This window comes from Schistocerca piceifrons, chromosome 5 (assembly GCF_021461385.2).
Source record: "Schistocerca piceifrons isolate TAMUIC-IGC-003096 chromosome 5, iqSchPice1.1, whole genome shotgun sequence".
In the NCBI taxonomy this organism is placed as follows: Eukaryota; Metazoa; Arthropoda; class Insecta; order Orthoptera; family Acrididae; genus Schistocerca; species Schistocerca piceifrons.
This window is the reverse complement of record NC_060142.1, coordinates 25439465-25462320: the sequence shown is the minus strand read 5'-3', so window position 1 is coordinate 25462320 and position 22856 is coordinate 25439465. Positions and strand designations below refer to the sequence as shown.

At 44.3% G+C, this 22856-nt stretch overlaps 1 protein-coding gene across 1 annotated transcript in view; it reads right to left on the bottom strand.

Annotated features, from left to right (window-relative positions):
- Positions 1-22856, bottom strand: part of LOC124799227 (cytochrome P450 6k1-like) — a 148210-nt gene that overhangs the window by 26578 nt on the left and 98776 nt on the right. Inside the window, exons 5-6 of the mRNA XM_047262766.1 lie at positions 15673-15854; positions 7532-7753 (exon numbers count right to left, since the gene is read on the bottom strand). Coding sequence (XP_047118722.1) covers positions 7532-7753; positions 15673-15854 — 404 coding nt within the window. The remainder of the gene's footprint in view (positions 1-7531; positions 7754-15672; positions 15855-22856) is intronic.

Below are 22856 nucleotides of genomic sequence, written 5' to 3'. Positions count from 1 at the left end.
TCCGGTCCCAGGTCGACGGGCACGTGCACCTTCCGCCGACCACTGGCGACAACATCGATGTACTGTGGAGACCTCACGCCCCACGTGTTGAGCAATTCGGCGGTACGTCCACCCGGCCTCCCGCATGCCCACTATACGCTCTCGCTCAAAGTCCGTCAACTGCACATACGGTTCACGTCCACGCTGTCGCGGCATGCTACCAGTGTTAAAGACTGCGATGGAGCTCCGTATGCCACGGCAAACTGGCTGACACTGACGGCGGCGGTGCACAAATGCTGCGCAGGTAGCGCCATTCGACGGCCAACACCGCGGTTCCTGGTGTGTCCGCTGTGCCGTGCGTGTGATCATTGCTTGTACAGCCCTCTCGCAATGTCCGGAGCAAGTATGGTGGGTCTGACACACCGGTGTCAATGTGTTCTTTTTTCCATTTCCAGGAGTGTATATCTCCTGCACCGCCGATATGCCTAAAGTACCTCCATCTGTCCATCTCATTCAGTACATTCGTAGCGCTGTTTTAGTTACTCTTTATCCTGAACTACAGAAATCTCAACACTCTTCCCTCTGCATCTTAGCAGCAATTTTAGGATGAATCACTGCAGCTGATGCCCCTATGACTTTGATGTATATAGGGTGATCCTATACAACCAGCCAACAAAAAAAAATATCTGCAAGTAACACCCAACGTCTACGCAGCATGGACGCCCCTCAGACTAATCATCTGACAGAGTGAAACCACTAACTGGCCAAACTATGGGGCTGTGCTTCTGCACTATGCTCCACGCCTATAAAAACTTGATCAGACCTATTGTCTCTATGCCATTATTACATGGTTATCCGTTCTGTCAGCCCTCAATATACTTTAACACCTGATTTTCTGCGTCAGTATATCATCCCCCTTATAGTTCCTTTCTGTCTCATCAAATTACAGACTCTGCTACACACACCAAACATCTCCATACATATTACACCATTCACAAACAGTACTTCAGTAATTGTATTGTTCTCCTCCCCAGCATCCAATCCTGGGACACTGCTGTGCCTCTACCAGACACAGTCCACCAACCTTGCACCTGCACACATTCCATATCCTTTCCTAACCAAATTTTTACCGACTCCCTCTCCAAGATGACGAAATTCGCCTCAATATGTATGCACCCTCTTAACTATAACTCTTCAACTAACTATAACTCTTCACCAAGTATCCCATCCTACATCTGGGATCCCCCTTCCCTTTTCCCTCCCCATATTTAGCTACCCTTGCCCTCTTCATACTACAGTCCTGGCTCCATACCATAACCCTTTTCCCTTTCTGTGTTTTCATCACCTGTCCCAACACCGACCTTTATAGATATTATCTGATGGACCCTTATGATAACACTCACAATCATCAATGCTCGAAAGCATCCAACGATTCTCCTCCCTAAAAACATTTTCCTGAGTGCAAGTCAATCACCTTGTTAGTGAAAGGGCAGTTCTCCTTTCTAAGACAATAACCGTTTCCTGCATGATCTACCAACACGTATTCAAAAAAATATCGTTGTTGTCAAACAGATGACACATTATTAACACGTTTCTAGATTTCCTGAATACTTTTTACACCATTTCCCATAAGCGGCTTCCAAACAAATTGCGTGCCTACGGAGTACCGCCTCAATTGAGCCACTTGATTCATGATTTCCGGAAGTCATTGGGTGAGACAGAGGTCATACCTGGATTTTCCCCTAGCATTGTAATGTGCTGTTCCTGTTCTATATAGACGTTGTGGGAGACAAATGTGAGCAGTCATCTCAACTGACTACTGATGATACTGTCGTTCACTGTATACCTTCTAATAAATCATTAGAAGATCAAAACAAATTACATCATGATTTAGACACGGTGTCTGTATGGTGTAAAAGTAACAATTCACCCTAATGTCCTTGAAAGGGATCTGTGTGGAGCTCGTCGTCTGACGGTGTGGGGTGGGATTATGGTTGGTGCACGTACACCCCTTGATAGAGGAACTGTAACAGGTCAGCTGTATCGGACGTAATTTTGCACCAGTATGTCCGCCTATTGATGGGTGCAGTGGGTCCCACCTTCCTCCTGATGGATGATAATGCACGGCCCCACCGAGCTGCCATCGTGGAGGAGGACCTCGTATGGAGTGGCCTGCCTGTTCTCCAGACATAAACCCCATCGAACACGTCCGGGACGCTCTCGGTTGACGTATCGCTGCACGTCTTCACACCCCTACGAAACTTCAGGAGCTCCGACAGGCACTGGTGCAAGAATGGAAAGCTCTACCCCAGCAGCTGCTCGACCACCTGATCCAGAGTATACCAACCCGTTGTGCGGCCTGTGTACGTGTGCATGGTGATCATTTCCAATATTGATGTCGGGGTACATGCGCAGGAAACACTGGCATTTTGTAGCACATGTGTTTCGGGACGGTTTTCTCAACTTATCTCCAATACAGTGGACTTACATATCTGTGTCGTGTGTGATCCTTTTGTGCCTGTGCTATTAGCGCCAGTTTTGTGTAGTGCCACGTTGTGTTGCACCACATTCGGCAATTATACTTAATTTAGGAGCATGAGTGTAGTAAGTGTTTTTTGGTAAGTTGCGCTACAGCTTCGCCGATTGAAGCGGCCTAACTGTCTTGGTTGAGAAGTAAGATCTTCCTACATTACAATGACATCAGTTTAATGACATCATTGCATTGCATGTTAAACGTGTGGCAATGGGACATAACTACATCGATAGTTCTAGTGATGACCGTTACAAGGATTGCACAGAATGAGTGGCTGTATCAAAATTATAACATTATAAGTGGCTGTACCAGGGTTATCGTTAGCCAAGGTCTGAATCCGAGTCATCGAGGATGGTAAGAGGAACAAGGTGGCGGTGCCAGTGCTGGGGAGTCTTGGTGCCACTGACTGTCACGCAAGGAATCCACTTTGTCCTTCAGACGCCACGTCTTCTCTCGAATGGTCGTCCTTAGAGTGACCATGTTTGGCTCCTCGTGCAAGGTAACAATCATCGTGAGTGGAGGTACCTTATGTTGAAGGCGCTGGAGGGTCTACATCCTGGAGGCTCTAGTCGTGGCCCACACTGTGGAACCACAGGGGAGGGAAGGGTGGAAACCCATACAGTACAGTCGTCGGTTGGTATCCCAGTCCAGACCCCTGCTGTTGAAGAGTGAGTACAATGCTTTTATTAGCTTCAGTTCCTTTTGGGTGATGCACTCCGCATGTCGGTGGACGAGCAGTTTGTTATCCATCCGGACTCCAAGATGTTTGGTATCTTGGGAGAATGGGATCCGGATGCCGCCGATAGTGATGTTGTGGCGGAGGATAGGGTGCCGTTTGGTGAAGTACTGCACCGTAGTTTTGGCGGCATTGAGGACAATCTTGTTGAACGAGACTGGGTGACTGTTGCGTCCACCTGCCCATGCAGACGAGGAACGAGACGGTCGGTGTTGCGGCTGGTCGTATAGAGCACAATGGCGTTGGCGTACTGCGCCAGGTGGCAGTGTGGGCTTACTGGCTTATTGCTAACGTAAGTGTTAAAGAGGATGGGAGGCAGCACATGAGCATGTGTCATATGCTGGAGCGTTTTCTTTGACGAGTAACCAGGAAGGACCTGTCTTGGAGGAAATCATCCCTGATCTTAACACAGATATCCGGGATGGTCGTCTTTATCAGCATTTTGTGCACGAGATTGTCCTGCCAAATCCTGTCGCAAGTGTTTTGCAGGTCCAAGAAAACCGCTTCCGTCGACATGGTGGAGTTAAAGGCCTTGCTGATGTGTTCTGTGGCACTGAGAAATTCCTAGAAATGAATATTGATTCTCAGCTGAACATAGAAACATACTTGCAAGCAGAATGTCACCAGCATTTTGTGACCTTCGAGTAGTCTTGTCAGTGTGCAACAACCAGAGTCTTTGAGTTACATATTTTTCATATCTAAAATCGATTATTAGCTACAGAGTTCTTTCCTGGGTAACAAATATGAAACGACAGAAAACGGCCATAAATTGATATGCAAGACTCGTAAAAATCTGTTGAAAATATTGGGAATGTTATATACAACATAGGAGTACATTTATCAGTTATTCCCGCCAAATATTACGTCGGTAATTACTGCACGAACGCATTTTCCACGTTCTTGGATCAACGTACAGGATGAACTGACGTTTGCGAGGAAGATTGAACATAAAACACAACGCGTCATTTTCTGCTAAGGAATAAAATTGTGGAATAACTTTCCAGGGAAGTTAAGCAGACGAGTAAAACAAACTACTTAAAATGTACAGCTAAAAAGTACCCGTTAAACACTGCATTGTATACAGGGAAGGATTACTTAGATAAAAGAAAAGATTTTTTTAAATGTAGTGCATATAATCAATAATAGTAAAATCTCTCTTTCTCTTCGCACAACACTTCCGTACAACGATATTTCTTTTTTCTTTTCTGGAAAACCTGATCGCTAAAGCTCTGGAATCTATCATACTTAAATTTTATCCTCTTTCTGAGCTCAAGATCTCACTCACTATGGGAAGATCCTGATTAAATATTTCAGGCAAGTAGATGGGAAGTTGCGGCGCACAAAATGGCAACCAATCACTGTCGCTATGTTCGTGATGTCAACTGATAGTGCGTGTTGAATTACATTACGAAATAAAGTTTATGTAGTGTGTCTATTGTGTGAAGAGACTGGCAGTGAGAATCGAATGGGCAGTATATCACTGGCTTTTTTCATTATTAAATAACTTATACACAAAACAGTATTGCACACTAGGGATAAGCAGAATGAGGTTGCGTTGTTGTCAGACGGCCTCCCGTTGTAGAGAATGGAGGCTTCACTCCGCCACGCAGCCATTCTGACTTAAGTTTTCCGTGGTCTCCTTAAATCACTTCAGGCAAATGCAGGGCCAGTTCCTGCTGTTATTCCACGGCCGACTACTTGTCCCATACTTGTCAAACTAGACCTGTAAGTGTGTAATGCCTAGATGTTGAATTACACTGACGAGCCAAAAACTTACAACCTCCTGCTTAATAGCTTCTTTGTAACGAAGTGTATAACCGATACTGTATACCATCGATTCTACAGTTCGTTGGTAGGTTTCTGGAGAAATTTGGCACGAGGTGTCTACCCGCAAGTCACGTAATTTCCGTAAATAACCGGATTCTGATTTGTGTACGCGGTGATTGCGCTCGATAGCGACCAAAATGGCAGATTCACATCAGGCGATTTTCGTTGTCAAGACATGAACGTGATTTCACTGCCATGCTCCTCGAACTAATGTAGCACGATTCCGGCTTCAAGACACGGACAATTACACTACTGCAGGATGACATTGCCGTCAGGGAAGACATCAAGCATGACGGGATGCAAGCGGTCCGGCAGCTGGCCTGGTGTCTTCGATTACTACCACAGGTGCCATGTGAACACACGGGGGCGGTCTGGTGTGGAGCACGTTGTTCAGTCTGCACTGAATGGTGTGCTCCGAAACACACGTGCGTCCGCCAGCACCGTGATCTCTCGCCAGAGGTGGCACTACTCTACACAGCAGACAACAAACCCCACGTTCTGTGAAGAGTCGTGGACGTCCAACCACTTAGCACCCAGTGACAACTTCACTGCCCTTGAGCCGTGGCAAGAATTGCTGTTTTGAAGAGCTCTCTACAGCGCGTAGTGTGAAGCAGTCGCCCTCCGTTTCTGGCGGTGGCGCCGCTGTGGCAATCGCAGCTGTGGTGTCTCCCTCTGGTGGGAAAGGGGAAAGGTTGCCTGTTCACGTGCATTTAAGGAACGCTATGAGCTCGCCAGTCGGTCAGTTGGTCAACCGGGTCAGTGTGGGACAGTCAGTGTCTGTCTGTCGTCAGGAGTGCTAGTATGTGTTAGGCCACCAGTCTGCTCGAGTTTGTTCAGGCAATGGTCATTGGCGTTTGGATCGATCTGTTGGTCGGTCGCGCACTGAGACACAAGTTGACTTGTCCGTCTTGGGCGTCGGCGCATGTGACGTCGCCACGTCAGTCCAGTGGGCCGCGCCGTATAGCGAGGGGTAGTGGCTTCGCGGCGCACACGAGAGCAGCAGGAGTCAACCCACGACATCGGTCTGGCCGGTGCAAGCTGCGACGCCGTGAGACGGGAGATTGGCGCGCCTTCCTGCGTCCGTTCAAGCGGCTGGCAGCGGACGGTTCGGGAGAGCGTTTTGGGGGTGCTGCGCCAGGTCTTCGCCAGACATCGCAGTTTATTAGAAGTTAAGTAATTCGTGATGTGTTGTTTCATTTACTCGTTAAATTCTACATGTTTCCTTGGTCAGTCTCTCGTCCCCAGCTTGCTTGTCTGTGTCACGTCCGCTTTTGTTAGACAGTTAGTGTCTGGCTGTCTGTCTGTCGGTTTGCCGTACGTTAATAGCTGCCTCTTTCATGTTTCTTGGATTCGGTGTTAACGAATTTATGGCTTGAAGTGTAACGGCCGAATTCCTGAAATATGTTTTTATGTTGCCTATCATCTTGAGAGGCGCTAAATGTGTAATGTAGAGTATGTTTGGCCAACCTTGTATATTTTATGTAAGACTGCATTTCATGGATTTTTCTTTAAATGGTCATTTTAGTATATAAGTTTGCCACCCTTCCACCGTAAGAGTTTTTTTTTAAATCAAGTTGCACTTTCGGTGGCAAGTTAACCTTTTAATGTTAGTGTTTTGTACCATTTCCATCCCTCCTACGGGGTGCATAGTTTATGTGCTTGTGTGAGTTGTTAAAATTTTTACTTTAATCCGGTGTGTTGCAGATTTGCACCAGTGTAGTGTTTGTGAGGTTGTTGTGAGCGGTCGTGACTACGGCCATGTCAAAACGGAGGAGCAAGGTTCTCAGCCCGAAAGCTCATACAGTCAAAAATTGTTCTTTCTGCCTCTGAATAAATTGTAACTTGATATTTAGAGGGTGCTTTCTGATTATAATTTTAAATCTTTTTTTTTTCCAAAGAAAAGGCTTTAGGAATAAAATTTCCAGTTGTCGAAAGAAATTTGATTTGTTTTCATCAGTTACCCACTGGCAACTACTTCCACGTTCACATAATGTGATTAAAAGTGTTAATGTTCTTGATGAATCGCTAGTAAATAAAGTAAATACTTAGGTATATTCTTTGAAAGTAAAGTAACGGTTCAGTCCTTCTACCACTTTCCGTAGATGCTCACGACAGTAACACGTGAACATTAGAACTAGCTTCGCCGTTTTCGAGATAATCGTTCACAGGCTCTGCGTATTCATAATCTGCCTATTGGCCTAGTCGCTTGCAGTGGACAGTGCTCATGATGTTGTGGCTTATTAATGTATGTTCACTTTGTGTGTTCTTGAGCGGTAATACCGTGACGTGTCCAACATGCTTATATGAGCGATTCACCGATGAATAGATCCACTGCTGCCACCACCACCACTAGCACCTGTCTGCAATTGTGCTTGGTACAACATCGCCTGGGAATTAAAGAGCAGGAGACATTATCGCACTGAAGACACGAGCAGTTGCACTGGGCCCGGACTCACCAGCGAGCACCTGGTCCAGGTAGGGCATCTGGGCGATGGCGTCGTACGAGGCGTCGCCGCCGTGGCGCTCCAGCACGGCGTCGATCTCGCTCTGGAGCCGCTGCTGGACGTCGGGGTTGAGGGCGAGCTCCAGCAGCGCGCAGCTCATCGTCGTCGTCGACGTCTCGAAGCCCGCGATGAAGAAGGCAAACGACTCCGCCGCCAGGTCGTCCATCGTCAGCTCTGTGGAGGAGAGTCTCTGGTGGTGCGAGTGCGAGATTTGGGAAGTGATTACGTTACAGTAGTGACGACCTGTGGGGTTTCTTTAATTGCAGCAACTCGAACATTCATCCGTTGCAACCCGCGCAGCGAATGGCATACAGCACATTCTTATAAACGTAAAATGATAGACAGAGAAGGAGGCAAGGTGAGGCGTCGGCTGCCAGCCGGTCAGCCCGCGACGCAGTGCTCCTGGTCTGATCCTCGCAGCCGCCGAGCCTCAAACCGCGTTGCATAACTTACAGCAGTATCGAACACACGTATGGTGACGCTCTAACACCTGAGTGTTGAAAAAGGTCGTGGCATCAGGTAATCAGAGATCCCATAATTCTTGGCAAAATCCGTGAACTTACAACTAAATTCACTGTCCTCTATGACAGACACGTTCTTGTACTTACAATCAATGTAAGTAAGAAAACCTATACTCTGACTCATAAATGAATTACGCTGGACAGCCAGAACATTTTGACCACCTACCTTGTAAGTAGGCTGTTTAGGTTTTTATATTGGTAACGCCACGTAGCGCTCTGTATGATAATCACTGACTGTGCTGTGTGCAGTCTGTAGCTGGTTGGCATTGTTGGAATATTCACTATTGTGGTGGTGGGCAGTTGGATGGGAACAGCGCATAGCGTTGCGCAGTTGGAGGTGAGCCGCCAGCAGTGTTGCATGTGGGGAGAGAGATGGCAGAGTTTTGAGAGCAGACGATCTGGATGTGTGCCCGTCAGAAAAGGAAGTTTGTGAGACTGGATGTCATGAACTGATATATATATATATATATATTATGACTTCTGAAAACTATTAAGGTAAATACAGTGTTTATTCTCTATCAAAATATTTCAATTGCTGACTATGCCTATCAGTAGTTAGTGCCTTCAGTAGTTAGAATCTTTCATTTAGCTGGCAGTATTGGCGCTCGCTGTATTGCAGTAGTTCGGATAACGAAGATTTTTGTGAGGTAAGTGATTCATGGAAGATACAGGTTATTGTTAGTCAGGGCCATTCTTTTGTAAGGATTATTGAAAGTCAGATTACGTTGCGCTAAAAAAAATATTGTGTGTCAGTTTAGCGATGATCAGAATAAGTAAAGAGAGAAATGTTTGAGTACATTCAGTTTTGCTCATCTGTTTGAAAATCAGATAACGTAAGAGGTTTACAAGCAGAGTAATTTATAATTTTCCAAAGGGGACGTTTCAACCTAATACCTGGTGAGACGACCTGCTAAACCCGCAGGACACGACAGGTAGTTTAAATTGTGGAAAGGGGCCAAAATGATCGGCTGTCAGTTACACTCGAACATACAACTTTATTTATTTGACCAAACATTACAAAGATAGTACAAGGTTCGAATATCGATACACACCGCCGCTGCCACTCACGGAGAGAGAGGACAACAGCTTATCGCGATAACCGCGGGAGACTAACACAGAATAGCAGCCAAGGTTTAATACAACGCATAACATGAGCCATCCATGGCTCACCTGGTATGTTCACCTTTGGCACGGATAACAGAGCCGATGTATCGTGGCATGGAAGCAGCGAGGCCTCGATAGGTCGCTGGAGGGATGTGGCACCACATTTTCACGTACATCTCACCTAATTCCCGTAAATTGCCGGAGGGGTGGGCGATGACCTCTGACGACACGTTCAGTCACCTCCCAGATGTGTTCGATCGGTTTCGGATTTGGCGAATTAGGTGGCCAACACATCAAATGGAACTCGCCACACTGTTCCTCGAACCACTCCATCTCACTCCTGGCCTTGTGACATGGAGTTGAAAAATGCCACTTCTGTCCGGGACATGATCGCAATGAATGGGTGTTAGTGGTCTACAACCAGTTTACGATACTCTTTGGCCGTCATGGTGCCTTGCACGAACTCCACTGGAGCCGTGTTTGACAACGTAAATGTTCCCCAGAGCATAATGGAGCCGTTGCCAGCTTGTTTACGTCCCTCGCTACAGGCGTCAAGGGGCTGGTCCCCTGGAAGACGCCCTCCCATCGGAATGATGAAGAAGGTGTCGGGGTTCATCAGACCATGCAACGCTCTGCCACTGCGCCAACGTCCAGTTCCGATGGTCACGTGCCCGTGTAAGTCATAGTCATTGATGTTGTGATGTTAACTCAGATTCATCGCGCGCCTTCCCTGTTCTACACACGGACATCACGCTCACTGATGCTACATCCACTGTGTGTATGTCCAAATGGCAGTCATTCCTCTCCAGGTGAGGCTGCTAACTCCTGGACAGGTCAGTGGTCATTAGGTTCTGGATAATCAGAGTACAGTCGTGACACTCTAACGGCTGAATGCTGAAAAACCCGTGGTATCATATAATCAGAGATCCCACATTTTTTGGCAAAATCCGTGAAGCTACTAATAAACTCACTGCCCTTTACGACAAACACGTTCTTATACGTAGAGACCGTGTAGGAAAATCACTATTGGTTAAAAACAGTCTTGGTTGCAATTTTAGTTTTTTTATTTTTCAACCACGCGTTTCGCCTTATTTAGGCATCTTCAGGTTATCTTTTCTAGAAAAGATAGTGTTAAGTACTGGTTTGCTGTTATGCCACATATGGACTGGAAGAATTTCTAAAGAAGACCTCTGCTCTTTGGGAGATGGCGCTGCACTCTGCTGGAGACAGCGGTTGAGTTTTTCGTCTTAAAATCTGATGTTCAAGTAAAAAATGTCGTTGTTTCCAATAACATGTATTTGCAGCTATTTAATAGATATAATTCGATATGTAAATAAGTATACGAGTGTTTAAATCTCAAATGTTGCTGCTACATGCCTAGTGTTGTGTTGGCAGAAGAGCCAACACCGTGTTACTAGTGGAGGCCGAAATGCACGCGTTTTAGCTCACGCAGGCTGGCGTGAGGAGGGAAGAACTATACTGACGTGAGGTCTGGAACATGACAAGGAATGAGAATTCAGAAAGCGGACATAATTAGTTTGATACCTAACTTTAATCCATTAATGATGAACATCGCTCTTGACGGTACATGATTCACAATATTATCTGTTCAGAATAGTAACTGAATATGGCGCCTTGCTAGGTCGTAGCAAATGACGTAGCTGAAGGCTATGTTAAACTGTCGTCTTGGCAAATGAGAGCGTATGTAGACAGTGAACCATCGCTAGCAAAGTCGGCTGTACAACTAGGAAGTCTCTAGACTAGACCTGCCGTGTGGCGGCGCTCGGTCTGCAATCACTGACAGTGGCGACACGCGGGTCCGACGTATACTACCGGACCGCGGCAGATTTAAAGGCTACCACCTAGCAAGTGTGGTGTCTGGCGGTGACACCACACCTAGTACATACAAATTCGTTAGTTTGATATCTGTGTGATGGTTGGCTATCTTACTATCAGTAAGTAGGTACCATCCACCCCCACACTAATTTTTTGATGAATTTTGAAGCTTGGTTCCTGAAGCAATTTATTTTTGGCTTCTGATCCACTGCAGATGTGTCCATTGATACGAGGACGAATGTATCTCCCTAAATCTTCAGTTTCCTGCGTAGTGTATTTATTGGCCGTAGACTACTTTAGTGCTTCTTGCATTCATGTTTGTCGTCATTTCAGCTCGAGTCATGCAGACTGTTACTGCAGTGATGTCAAAGCAGCATTCTAGCATTGGGAAGTGGAGCTTCTACGCTCCGTTTCACGTTAGATTATCGAATAAGTTGTGTGCATTTGGCGTCTCTCTGTCCGAAGCTGTCACTTACGTATGGCTGACTACCAGCTGCCGGACTCTTTACGTCCCACGCGAAACGGCGCCCGAGATTCTGACATCTCTGCCCAACCTTCTGAGTGTGGCAGTGCCGTGTGGTGGGCGAGATCTTGACCGCGGAGGAGGAGTTCTGTGTGCAAAAGTATTTGCTTCAGAAGAGATGCAAGGGTTGCCACTACGCAGCATACAGTTTGGACTTTAACTGAGGGGAATAGGTCGGCTTGGCGGGATAAGGAGCCGGCCGGTGTGGCCGAGTGGTTCTAGGCGCTACAGTCTGCATGCCTCGGGCATGGATGTGTGTGATGTCCTTAGGTTAGTTAGGTTTAAGTACTATGTTCTAGGGGACTGATGACCTCAGAAGTTAAGTCCCATAGTGCTCAGAGCCATTTTTGAACAGGATGAGGTGTGTCTTTTACTTCCTGCTGTTTGTTTAAATAAAGACACTAGTGCACTGATCCAAATTATAGGAGAAGCGGTATGCAGTGACCTCTCATTGAATAATAGCTTCAAGAAAACATGTCACACAGGTCATGAGACAGGCCTGGAGCTGCACAAACATCCTTTGTCACTGACATCATAGTGCCAGTATTCCAGAACTTCGATTCAGACTCATAGAGCCTGTCCTAGTTTCTCAAGTCTAGGCCAGTATGCCAGAATTACACACCGTTATAAATATTCCAACAGGTCTGAGCTGGACTGTGACATCATAGAGACAGTGCCAGTATTCCAGTTCCGGGAAATACGCCAGAGTTCTACACTTATATAAACATCCCAGTGGGTCTAAGGCGGACTGTGACTTCACAGAGCCACCGCCTGTACTCCACCCCTGGAGCAGTATACCAGAATTCTACACTGTTGTAAACAGACCAGCAGGTCTGAGCTGGTTTGCAGCGTCGTAAAGCTCGTGTCAGTATTCCAAGTCTTGGATTCTGACGTCACAGGGCTGTACCAGTACGTCCTAGTCACCATGTTCGATCAACATTCCAAGTCAGCCGATGTCATGGTTAGGCTGGAGCCCATATTCCAAGTCTTAGAGTGTGACGACATAGAGCCAGGGCCAGTATTCGAAGTCAGCGAGCGAGACAGTGCGACATCTTGAATTCCCCAGCAATTTATACTTAGGTCAATAGCCCTACTTCCATAGGAAACAAAAAAGCGCATTTGGCCTATTCTTAGAGTTTCCGGCCAAAAATTCAATATCCCGCCATTTTATCTGTAGGGCTGTTGGTCTTTGTCAGACGGTGGCAGGGGTTGGGAAGTCCCATAACTCCTTGATGACCTCATCGATGAAGTCACTAGTGACGACACTGTGTGTGCCTGTTCTCTGCTTACGCTGTTACTCTTGAACTGCGTACTGACAACTTATCTGGTGACTCGACACATGGCAAATAAATTTACCACGACAGAAACTTCATTTCTTTAATCCCATAATCGGATGGTATTTCAGGGGGTGACGGCTCACTCAGAAGATGGTAATATGTTTATAACCGCAAACAATACTTTTCTTCAAACGATATTTCCGATACGTACCAACAGACGGATGGCTCACTTGGAACGTGGCCAACAGATTTATGGCCACAGGCACTTGATTTCCTTAACGAAATTTCGGCCATGTACCGATAGTGTGTTGTCTCATTCAAAAGACGGGCGCTAGTTTTACAGCCACTGATATTTCGTTTATTAAGCAGATATTTTTGCCACGTACCGACGGACTTTCAGCTCATCGAATGAGTGGTCTGTAAAAGGTTTACGATCTCAGAAACTCAATTTTTCAATTGATATCTCTGCCGTACGCTGACTGAGAAGATGTTCTACTGGTTTACGGCTGCAGAAACTTTATTTCTTCAACTGATATTCCCGTCATATATATCGACTGACTACAAAAACTGCTTTTATTCGATAGATATTTCGGCCGTATATTGACACACTTTTGACTCACTCAGAAGATGGTCGAAAGACTTTACGACTTCAGAAATTCAATTTCTTCACCAGAAATCGTAGAGTCGTGAATCTCTAGGTTACGTGCACTACCTTTACACCTGTAGTCACTGGCACAATGTAAGCAGACGCAGTTTAACAAGTTGCTTTAAATGTTAAGATATGTGTTTCTTACGTGACTATAGAATTAGTACATTTCTCTTTTCATGTAGTGTCTAGTCGCTGGGAAGGTAAGGAACGCCTTTGAAAGTGTCCGCACAAGTGGTAATGCTCCAATCGCATAATGTCTCTCTTTTTTTCTGTGAGACTTTTATTGTAATGGAATTGTATCATTTTAAATGAGTTATTATGGAAATATTCTCTACATTTTGTCAGCTTGAATTTTAAGGGAATAAAAGCTAACCTGAGAAGACAGAAAGCGTAGTTTTTGGATGAGTTTAATTACATTTTAGATGAGAGAAGAATTTGTTTTTTTTTGCTATTGATGACTGAAACATTAAAAAATTCTCATAGTCGTACGCCCTGCCTTGCGCATCCTGTTACCTCTTCCTTCTCATGCTACAGAAAACGAAACCGGTAAACCTAAAAAAAAAAAAAAATAAAATAAAAAAATTGAAATTATTATCGTTTGTCAATGAAGTACTTTGATACACAATAGTTAGCATAGAACTGGAAGGGAACATTTAGTGCCTCAATTGCTACATGATGTTGGACGAACTTGGAGGACATAAAATATTATCAGTTGAGAACGAAGCAATTAACAATATTTGGCCCATACACCGAGCGAGCGTCGGCTCAGTCGGAAGATGTCGGACAGATTTTTTGGCAACAGAAAGTCTGTATCTTCGTCCGATATTTCGACTGCATATGGACAGGCAGTCGATCCACAAGGAAGATTGCCGAGAGGGTAATTGGTGTAGGAACTCTTATTTGTTGAAGCGTAGCTGCGCTAGAGCTGGCTCGCTACGACGTTCGCCGGAATGTGTGTCAGCAGACTAACACTTAACGAAGTGCAGTCTCCGCGACTGGACGCTCGAAATCTAATGGACTGCATGCAGACAACTTTTTATGTGATATGAGCCTTCAAACAATTCAGTTAACGTCCCTAGTAATAATGCTCATACAAAGTCCAAATCGAGCGATAGGGAGGACGTCATTTCAAATCTGTTCCGGTCATCCAAATTTCGGTTACCGTGATTTCCCTAAATCGTCCCAGACAAATTTAGGACGGTTCCTTTGAAAAGGGCACGGCCCATTTTCTTCCCCATATCCGAAACCACCTGAGCGTGGACTCTGTCTCTAGTGACTTCCATATCGAAGGGACGTTAAACCACAATCTTCCTTCATTTTTCAACATCAAAAAAATCAGGTTCAATCACTATTTTAAACATTTAATTCTCTTTCGTATAGAATGGACATTCTTTGCGGGCTTCTATTCACTTTTCTCTAAATCTGTATTTGGAACAGTTTTGGCCCTCAGCGTGAAATAAAATTAATGTAAGTATCGATTGTTCAGAGAGATACGATCGACTTAACTTCATGATGCCTGTTATTTCGTGAACAAAACGGAAATCTACTAGGAACAACAGGTGAGCAAGGCGTGTGTTATCATCTTTATGAAAACACGGACAAAATTATAAACGTTACCAGCAAGGAGAAACAGCATATTTTGTGTCTGATGATGTAGCTGATATCGAATATAGTATAACAACTCGAATCGAAATGATATTGTTCTGTGATTTCAATCTAGAACATATTCTACAATAGCGTAATATAAGTAAAATCAATGAATTTGATCAAATGCAACGCTAGACAATGATACTACCAGTCTTTGCTTTGTTTGATCAGAAGAATCGTTCAACCAACCTGAATAATTGTAGATATTTTACTAGTAGACTGTACATCAAAATAAAAAGTTTACTCTGTAGGAAGCACATATCAGCATTTGACATTAATCTCAATTTTTGATAAAAATATCAGCTGATGTGATACTGCTGAGTTGTGTATTTCTTAATGTACATAAGCCCTTTGTATCCGTCAGCGTTACTGGTTGGAGAACACATGAATGAACAGAAAAGTTAAATCAGTAGAAATACTCAATTCCTCAATTTCCACAGCGTACACTGTCTATAATTTAGAGGTAATATTTGACAATGGAGAGACCGCAAGGATTACTCTATAAAACTGTGGGTGGTAGAAGCCAAAGCACTCACTTATGTTTTCCGCTTTGTTCCCGTTCTGCGCCTTGTCCCCATCAAGGAATCCTTTATTCTTGAGTTGTATCAGGAGCTGCATGTAATCCTTCCTCATGACGTTGTTCTCCTCTCGGTAGGCTACAGTATCCGCAATCATCTTCCGAAAGAAGCTGCTGACGTCACTGAAGCCACACTTGACCCTGAAATGTTGAAGGCACCACTAATATTCATCTTATTATTTTTATCTGTTTTCCTAAGATTTAATTGAAATTGGATTAGTTAGTTAGCATACAATTGTAGATGCGACGAATGTTATCCCGGACCATTCGTTAGTCAACCATATTCGGTGAATCGGATCATCATAATTAACACTAACCGGACATCCTAAACCGAATTTAACATTAATTCCGGGTGTGGGTAACGGGAGAAATGAGTACACATTTTATGAACTATATGCTATGTGTAAATCGTATGCAACGCCTGTATAGCAACCTCTCATATTATTTTAATTGTATCTTCAGAGTGTAAATGAAGATGTGAGTGATAATTACCCAGAAGTGTACTCAGCATCTATTCTATCTATAATCCACCATTGAACAGAACTGTTATAGTATTTCCGATAAACGGCACCGTTTCCTAGAGACTTAAAAAAATAAAGGAAATACGAGTAAGGAAACCAGAGAGACACGTGACGTCACATGAGAAACAGAACAACGGCAGTAACCGTGGAACTGAAGGAGCGACAGTAGTTGAACCATAGGCGAAGACAGGATTTGATTTTTACGGTGATTTTCAACAAATAGACATCGTAATAAAGTGGATTTGTAGTAAAACACATGGCACAACACCGTGTATGTATTTCTATAAAAAATTTAACTTAGTGTGGGTCATTTAGCTATTAAATTATCACGTTCATCATCAAGCAGACATCAGTCAGTAAAATTCTTTTCTCGATGGGATCTACATGGACACGTGTTTTTCTATGCCAATAATTGTCATTTAGAGATTATAGTGAACATCTGCGCATTCGTGTTGACAATCCACGTAATTCCAACAACTGGTATACTTCGTAACAATAACGAGGCAGAAGCAGCACTGTGACCGCCATGGAAACGAATTTCCATGCTCTCCGCTTCGTAGGCCCATTGATCGTTTGCTGTGGTAGAATTATGGAACTAAGTCAAGTGGTTTACTCCACGTGAACAGCTAAAGTCATTAGAGACGGAGTGTTACTCGGATTTTTTATATTGGAGGGGAAGAAAACGGCGTGGTCTTCTCAAGGAACCATCCCGCCATTCGCCTAGAGTAAACAGAGAAACCACGGGAACCCAAATCTGGATGGGTGGCTCTGGAGTTAACCCCCTGTCTCCCCAATGCGAGACTAGTGCATCAGTTACTACGCCGTCTCGCAGTGCTATGGCGGAAAAGCAAGACGAAAATTATAAACTTTCGTGAAAGCAAAGTTTGTGTTGAAATGTGGTAACTATTGTAATGAACATGAAGTTAAATGAAGCAATGCTACATCTTAAAGGTTGGCCAAACTTTTGCGGACACATTGTAGCGATGCAAGGGGTACCAGATTCGTCATAAAAGACCATAAATCACTCAGCTGATAGTATTTTTCAGTACAGGTATTTCGCCCATTCCAAGACAAGTATCAATTCGTGACGTCATCGTCCAGACACGAGTTGACAGTAATCTGAATCAGTTTTAGCAGACTAATAGTTTCTTTCACGGGATAAAATTTTACTGATTATGAAATACAAGTTTTTGAAGTTTATTTAGAATAGGAAATGTTTAATTAGTAGTTGCGTGCCATAATTTATCTGTTTAATATAAAGGTGTTTTGATTTTTGTGTGCATGTAAAAAATATGAAACTATGTGCGGCTTTTACTCTTAGAAGAGTTACGACTTAGAGTGCTAAAAGTGCGCATTTACAGTTCGCTGACCTGTGCGGTGAATTTTATTTTGTGATTTTGAGCCGAATAGAGGCAAACGCAGTTTCATTTCGGTTTTACGTGAGTTAGACACATCACGTCATTACAAAAAGTCGTTTAGCCCAGCAACGAAAACTGAAACCTACGCGCTCGGTTTGAAACACGTTACACGCTCGCGCGTGATTGAGCTTTCCATTAAATCGCGTATAATAACTTCATACGTGCTTGGACTTAACGCACGAAGTTTAAAATTACTTTTTCAAACAAATACTGATTTGTGATAAAAACTAACCCAAAATTTATTCAAAATATCGAGGTTCTGTTTTAATTAGGACACATATCACCTTGTTGATCAGGTCGCTTAGCAACACTGTAATGCAAATCAATTCATTCATCAGAACGATTTACGACGTAGTAAGTCCAATTGCACGTACAAACGATTACACAGAATTTGCTGATCGAATGAGGGTATAAGAGTGTTCTTTTCCAGAAATGCCAATAAACCAGCGGTTTCAAAAGTTAAATTGCCAACTGTTATGTAACTTCATCGATCTGGCCAACAATGCCATACGATCATTTCATTTCTTTTCATTGATATTGCATTTTACTGACGAACACTATTCTTATTGATAAATGAACATTAATTGCAAGTAGATTTTGAATACTCACCAACACTGCCAAGCAGCAGTTCACATCACAATCAGTAATAAATGCCAACGTAACTGAACGGGCATTACTTCATTAAAACAGAACAATCAGCTCCCAATTCTAGGATGAACTGTGGTAGTTGAAATGTTGAGGAAGTGTAATAAGGTTTATCTGAACACTTGTATCGTACATTATTATTTTACGTTAACTGGACAGATTATTATTCGGAAACGAATTCACCCACAACAGATTGTCCTACGCCACTACTAAACTTTTATCGTAAAGCTTCACAAGAGATCTCAAGAAGATGGGATCAAGAAACATGAAAAGAAGGGACATCGGTACAACATAAGCTTACTGATGTCAACTATTGCTTATAAAAATTTTCTTGTCAGTTTCCCCTCCTTTTTGTGATTTGTACTTGTTGGTAGAAGTGTGAAACAGACTGCTCTGTTTGAGGTCCCTATTAACCTTGGAAAGAGTAATCGTTACCTCCACGTCTTCCAAGCTACAACAAAAAACGCTTGTTTTTCACGTTTCGATGATTATCTGTTTCGGCGCCATAAAGTGTGCAATATTTGAGAACTGGCCAATTTGACGAAAACTTTTCTCGGAGAAAAGTTCTAGAGCAATGAAATACGTTTTCAAAAAGTCGAAGATAGTGCCGAGAAACATAGTTCTTTAATAAATACAACCATAATACAGCCATTTATCAATTTTATGGAAATCGCTTGGTTAACGACATCATTTTTTTCCAATATTCTCTTTTCTTACTTCGTGTATTTATCAGTACAATCATTTTCTGTATTTCTATGCTACGATGACGAAAATGCGTGCTTTCAGCAAGGTCTTTTATTGACCACTGCTAGATACGTCAGTGGAGAAGGCGTCAGTAGTTACTGACCATTGTTTAGTCACGCTCGTCAGTGGGTTGCCAAGGCGACCTTTGAATTTGTAGTGAGAGTCTTACGAACGGAGATCTGATAAAGTGAAGGGAAAATGCGTACAAACGTTTATTGAGAGAGTATAAGACGAGACAAAATAGTAAAAATGTTGTTATGGTGAACTGTACCGCTGTTTATGAGAATGAAGTCTTTCACGATGGCACTTATATGTAAAATATTCTCGGTTTTCTTGCCGCGTCAATTCAGGATAAAATCTCAAGCTTTCGACGATAGCGTCCATCGTCACAGTCAGGAGCAACTGACTGTCTTCGCTGCGCTCTCTCTCTCTCTCTCTCTCTCTCTCTCACACACACACACACACGCACATGCACACGCACACGCACACACACACGCACACACACACACACACACACACACACACACACACACACACCTTTTACTTTCCCCTCCTTGGGGAAGTGTATGGAGGAGTTTATTGCCTGTTGGCTTATACTCCACAATGTATGTTTTGTGTGTGTGTGATTATCTATGATGGTTTTGGCTGTCTGTGTATTGTGGTTGTGTTCTGGTGGTGTACTTGCCTGAGTTTGGCAAGATGTTGGGTATTATAAGAATTAAGGATTGGTAATAGGACTTGGAGATTTTGGGATTTTTCTCTTCGACTTAGTCGTCGAAGATCGTCATAGGACGTTTGTGCTTATCACGGGGCATGTCATACCGACCTAGGAAGTGCATCATGTTATTTCCATATCTGGAAGAGCTCTCGTAGAAAGCCCTTGCCAGATTTTGGAATCTTTCTTTGTGGGCTGATGGGGGGGGGGGGGGGGGGGGGGGAGATTTCGGCAGCGGCGTGCAGGTCGTCGGTGGGGAATCCCCTGGGTAGATGCAGTGCCCTCTGAGGGCGCGGTTCTGCAGCCTCTGGAGTTTGTCCAGATGCTGTTTCGCCGCGTATCCCCAGACAGGGCATGCATATTCCATTACTGGCCGGATCAGGTCCTGATAGACATTTACTCCTACAGAGCAGGGAAGGGAGCTGCTTGTGTTGAGGACTGGGTATAGGATGGACATTCTGACACAGACATTCCTGTGGACCTCGTCTGTGTGGGGTTTCCACGTTAGTCTCGAGTCCACGGTTACAACGAGATGCTTGGCGGATCTGTGCATCTTTTGTTATCTACTGTTCTCTCACCGTTTGACTGGGAGTGGGTCGATATGATGACGGGTGCACATCAAAGAGCTCGTCCTAGCTATACATCGGCTAAACAAGCAAAGGAATTTGAGCGTCTTGCAGCTATGCAAAGATCGTAGTCATGGTGTGAACCAGCGTGCACTGTCGTCAACCTATCGGAGAAGAACCTGGACAAAGGAGCCATATCGGCCCTTAATAAAGGTTTGAATGTTGCTCCTACACCACGTACAATACCCGTCGTGGATCTTATCAGTGGAGTAGACCAGGCGGTGCGGCAACTTGCACAGGACGACGCCGACGAAGTGAGACTTACTACCAGTCGCTTTTTGGCCTCAGCTAAGCCCCCGAGATCTAATATCAGTAGAGAGGAGAGGGAGGGGCTCCGTTTACTTCGCAGAGATGAAGATCTTGTCGTATTACCAGCTGACAAAGGAAATGCCACCGTTGTCCTTAACTCTGCCGAATATCATAGCAAAATGACATCACTGTACGAGGACAGTACGTACAAATGTCTTAAACGGGATCCAACTTTGACGTACAGCAGAAAAACCATACAGCTACTGAAGAATTCCGGTCTGCCAGATGATGTTACGAAAAATCTCATAGTCCGAGCTCCTAGACCTCCCATGTTGTACGGACTACCGAAGACCACAAGGATAATGTTCTCTTGAGTCCTATTGTCAGTTTAGTTGGTGAGACTATCGTCGAAAGCTTGCGATTTTATCCTGAATTGACGCGACAAGAAAATGTTTTACATGCAAGTACCACTGTTGTTGTTCATAAGAGTGCAGTAAATGTTATTGGAAGGATCATAATTCTAGAATGGGAAGGGTGAGAAATCAGTCCTAAATTTATCGATCATTGTCTCAGAAATTTTACTTTAAAAGAATCTGTTTAATTTGTGGGGTAGACACATCACGGGATTGCATGAAAAACAAAGTCAAGAAACCGAATTTTTATGTTGGTCGTGAGGGAGACGCTTTCAAAATCTATAACGGAAATGGTGACAAAACGAAATAATTACCTTGACATGCTAGCAAAATTTCGTGAAAGGCGCATCGAAAACCATCTTGTTGTTGAAGGTAGATACTATTGTAATTGTAAAATGGTTCTGAGCACTATGGGACTTAACATCTGAGGTCATCAGTCCCCTAGAACTTAGAACTACACCACAGGCCGTTAAAATTGCTACACCAAGAAGAAATGCAGATGATAAACGGATATTCATTGGACAAATATATTATACTAGAACTGACATGTGAATACATTTTCAAGCAATTTGGGTGTATAGATCCTGAGAAATCAGTACCCAGAACAACCACCTCTGGCCGTAATAACGGCCTTGATACACCTGGGCATTGAGTCAAACAGAGCTTGGATGGCGTGTACAGGTACAGCTGCCCATGCAGCTTCAACACAATACCACAGTTCATGAGATTAGCGACTGGCGTATTGTGACGAGCCAGTTGCTCGTCCACCATTGACCAGACGTTTTCAGTTGGTGAGAGATCTGGAGAATGTGCTGGCTAGGGCAGCAGTCGAACATCTTCTGCATCCAGAAAGGCCCGTTCAGGACCTGCAACATGCGATCGTGCATTATCCTGCTGAAATGTAGGGTTTCGCAGGGATCGAATGAAGGGTAGAGCCACGGGTCGTAACACATCTGAAATGTAACGTCCACTGTTCAAGTGCCGTCAATGCGAACAAGAGGTGACCGAGCTGTGTAACCAATGGCACCCCATACCATCATGCCGGGTGATACACCAGTATGGCGATGATGAATACACGCTTCCAATGTGCGTTCACCGCGATGTCGCCAAACACGGATGCGACCATCATGACGCTGTAAACAGAACCTGGATTCATCCGAAAAAACGATGTTTCGCCATTCGTGAACCCAGGTTCGTCGCTGAGTACACCATCGCAGGCGGTCCTGTCTGTGATGCAGCGTCAAGGGTAACCGCAGCCATGGTCTCCGAGCCGACAGTCCATGCTACTGCAAACGTCATCGAACTGTTCGTGGAGATGGTTGTTGTCTTGCAAACGTCCCCATCTGATGACTCAGGGATCGAGCCGTGGCTGCACGATCCGATACAGCCATGCGGATAAGATGCCTGTCATCTCGACTGCTAGTGTTACGAGGCCGTTGGAATCCAGCACTGCGTTCCGTATTACCCTCCTGAACCCACCGATTCCATATTCTGCTAACAGTCGTTGGATCTCGACCAACGCGAGCAGCAATGTCGCGATACGATAAACCGCAATCGCGATAGGCTAAAATCCGACCCTTATCAAAGTCGGAAACGTGATGGTACGCATTTCTCCTCCTTACACGAGGCATCACAACAACGTTTCACGAGGCAACGGTGGTCAACTGCTGTTTGTGTATGAGAAATCGGTTGGAAGCTTTTCTCATGTCAGTACGTTGTAGGCGTCGCCACCGGCGTCAACCTTGTGTGAATGCTCTGAAAAGCTAATCATTTGCATGTCACAGCATCTTCTTCCTGTCGGTTAAATTTCGC